Source organism: Trichechus manatus, unplaced genomic scaffold (genome assembly GCF_000243295.1).
Source record: "Trichechus manatus latirostris isolate Lorelei unplaced genomic scaffold, TriManLat1.0 scaffold00159, whole genome shotgun sequence".
NCBI lineage: Eukaryota > Metazoa > Chordata > Mammalia > Sirenia > Trichechidae > Trichechus > Trichechus manatus.
This window is the reverse complement of record NW_004444095.1, coordinates 5,889,085-5,890,575: the sequence shown is the minus strand read 5'-3', so window position 1 is coordinate 5,890,575 and position 1,491 is coordinate 5,889,085. Positions and strand designations below refer to the sequence as shown.

The window sequence follows — 1,491 nt, the reverse complement described above, 5'->3', positions numbered from 1 at the left end:
GCATAGCTTCAGATTGATTTTTTGTCATACTCTTTCTAATTATTCTAATTATTCTTTAATATTCATATTTTGCTTCCAAAATGTCAATGTATGCGTGTCAATGCGTGTGCGTGCACTTGTGTATGTGTTAATGCCAGAGTCGATGACAAGTCAAAATATAACAAAGCAAGTTTTATTCTTCAAGATAAAGTCATTTTCTTCTATCTCAAGTATGATCATATAAAATAATATTCAAATTAACTGAAAATATTTCTTTCCTATAGTTGTCATAAAATGTCAAGCCAAGAAGCGGGTAGAAGAAGCAGTGGAAATCACACTGACTGGTGAATTTTTTGGACAAAATCCTACTGCAGAAATGACAGAATTTATAGTGTCACCAAAAAGGAGTCTAAATAATAATTATTATGATCTCTATGGTAAGAGAACCACAGCCATGTGTATTATATAATAATAATAACTAATAAAACTCAGTTTCCTTGAGTTGCAGTTACCAATTGCTCAGTTACGTAAAGACCTATGCCCATTTATTATTTTAAAATATATCATTTGAGTAGTGTTCAATGACAAAAATTGTAGTTACGAATGGATTTTAAGGCATAAGTTGTGATTCTGTCAACAGTGTTAAGAGAAAAAAATGTAATAACTAATTTCTACTTCCCCTCAACTTTAATTTCCTTCTTACTCTTCTGATTTAAGAACTATGAATTAGCCATGTGTTACAGCTTTAATTTTAGAACACAATTGTGAATAATATTTCTGATTTAAGGAAATAGAAAATTGACATAAATCAGATAAGATGCCCAAATAAATTTTGTGTAATGAAATTTACGGCACACCTTGCATGTAAATTTCACCTTTTCGTCTATAAATTTGGTCTCAGTTTTGAAATCAAAATAATTTAAAATATTTCATCAAATTCTCCAAATATGTGTTGTATCACTTGAAATAAATAATATGCCACCATCAAATGGAGACACAACATATTTAATCATTCATTGATTGTTCATATATGTTTTGTACTTGGGGATAATATTTAACTTTTATTAACTCTGAATTTTGAATATATGTTAATATACTGATTTAAGACATGTCATGCTTTCAGGCAAAACTTTTAATAATGAAATACTGTGACCACAGTAGTACTAGAATTATTTACGTTTGTGTCAGTCATTATATTCAGATGTATTCTATGTCTGTTAAGAAGTCATGTTTAATACCAGTATTTTCTTGTTTTGTGCAATACTAATAATAATGTAAATAAAAGTGTTAATTAAGTACTAAGATAACAGCAAGGCAAGATATCTCTTGCTCTCTCTCTCTCTCTCTCCCCCTCCCTCCCTCCCTTCTGCCTCCTTATGTTGTCCTTTATTCCTACTTTCTGAAACAGATCACCAGGCCTTACTTCCAAGGTGCCTCTGGGCGCGTTTCAACTGCCAATCTTTTGGTTAGTAGCTGTCATGGATTGAATTGTGTCCCCCAAAAATATGTGTA

At 31.0% G+C, this 1,491-nt stretch overlaps 1 protein-coding gene across 1 annotated transcript in view; it reads left to right on the top strand.

Moving 5' to 3' along the window:
- Window positions 1–1,491, top strand: part of CFAP47 (cilia and flagella associated protein 47) — a 431,188-nt gene that overhangs the window by 374,588 nt on the left and 55,109 nt on the right. Inside the window, exon 60 of the mRNA XM_023740562.1 lies at window positions 264–435. Coding sequence (XP_023596330.1) covers window positions 264–435 — 172 coding nt within the window. The remainder of the gene's footprint in view (window positions 1–263; window positions 436–1,491) is intronic.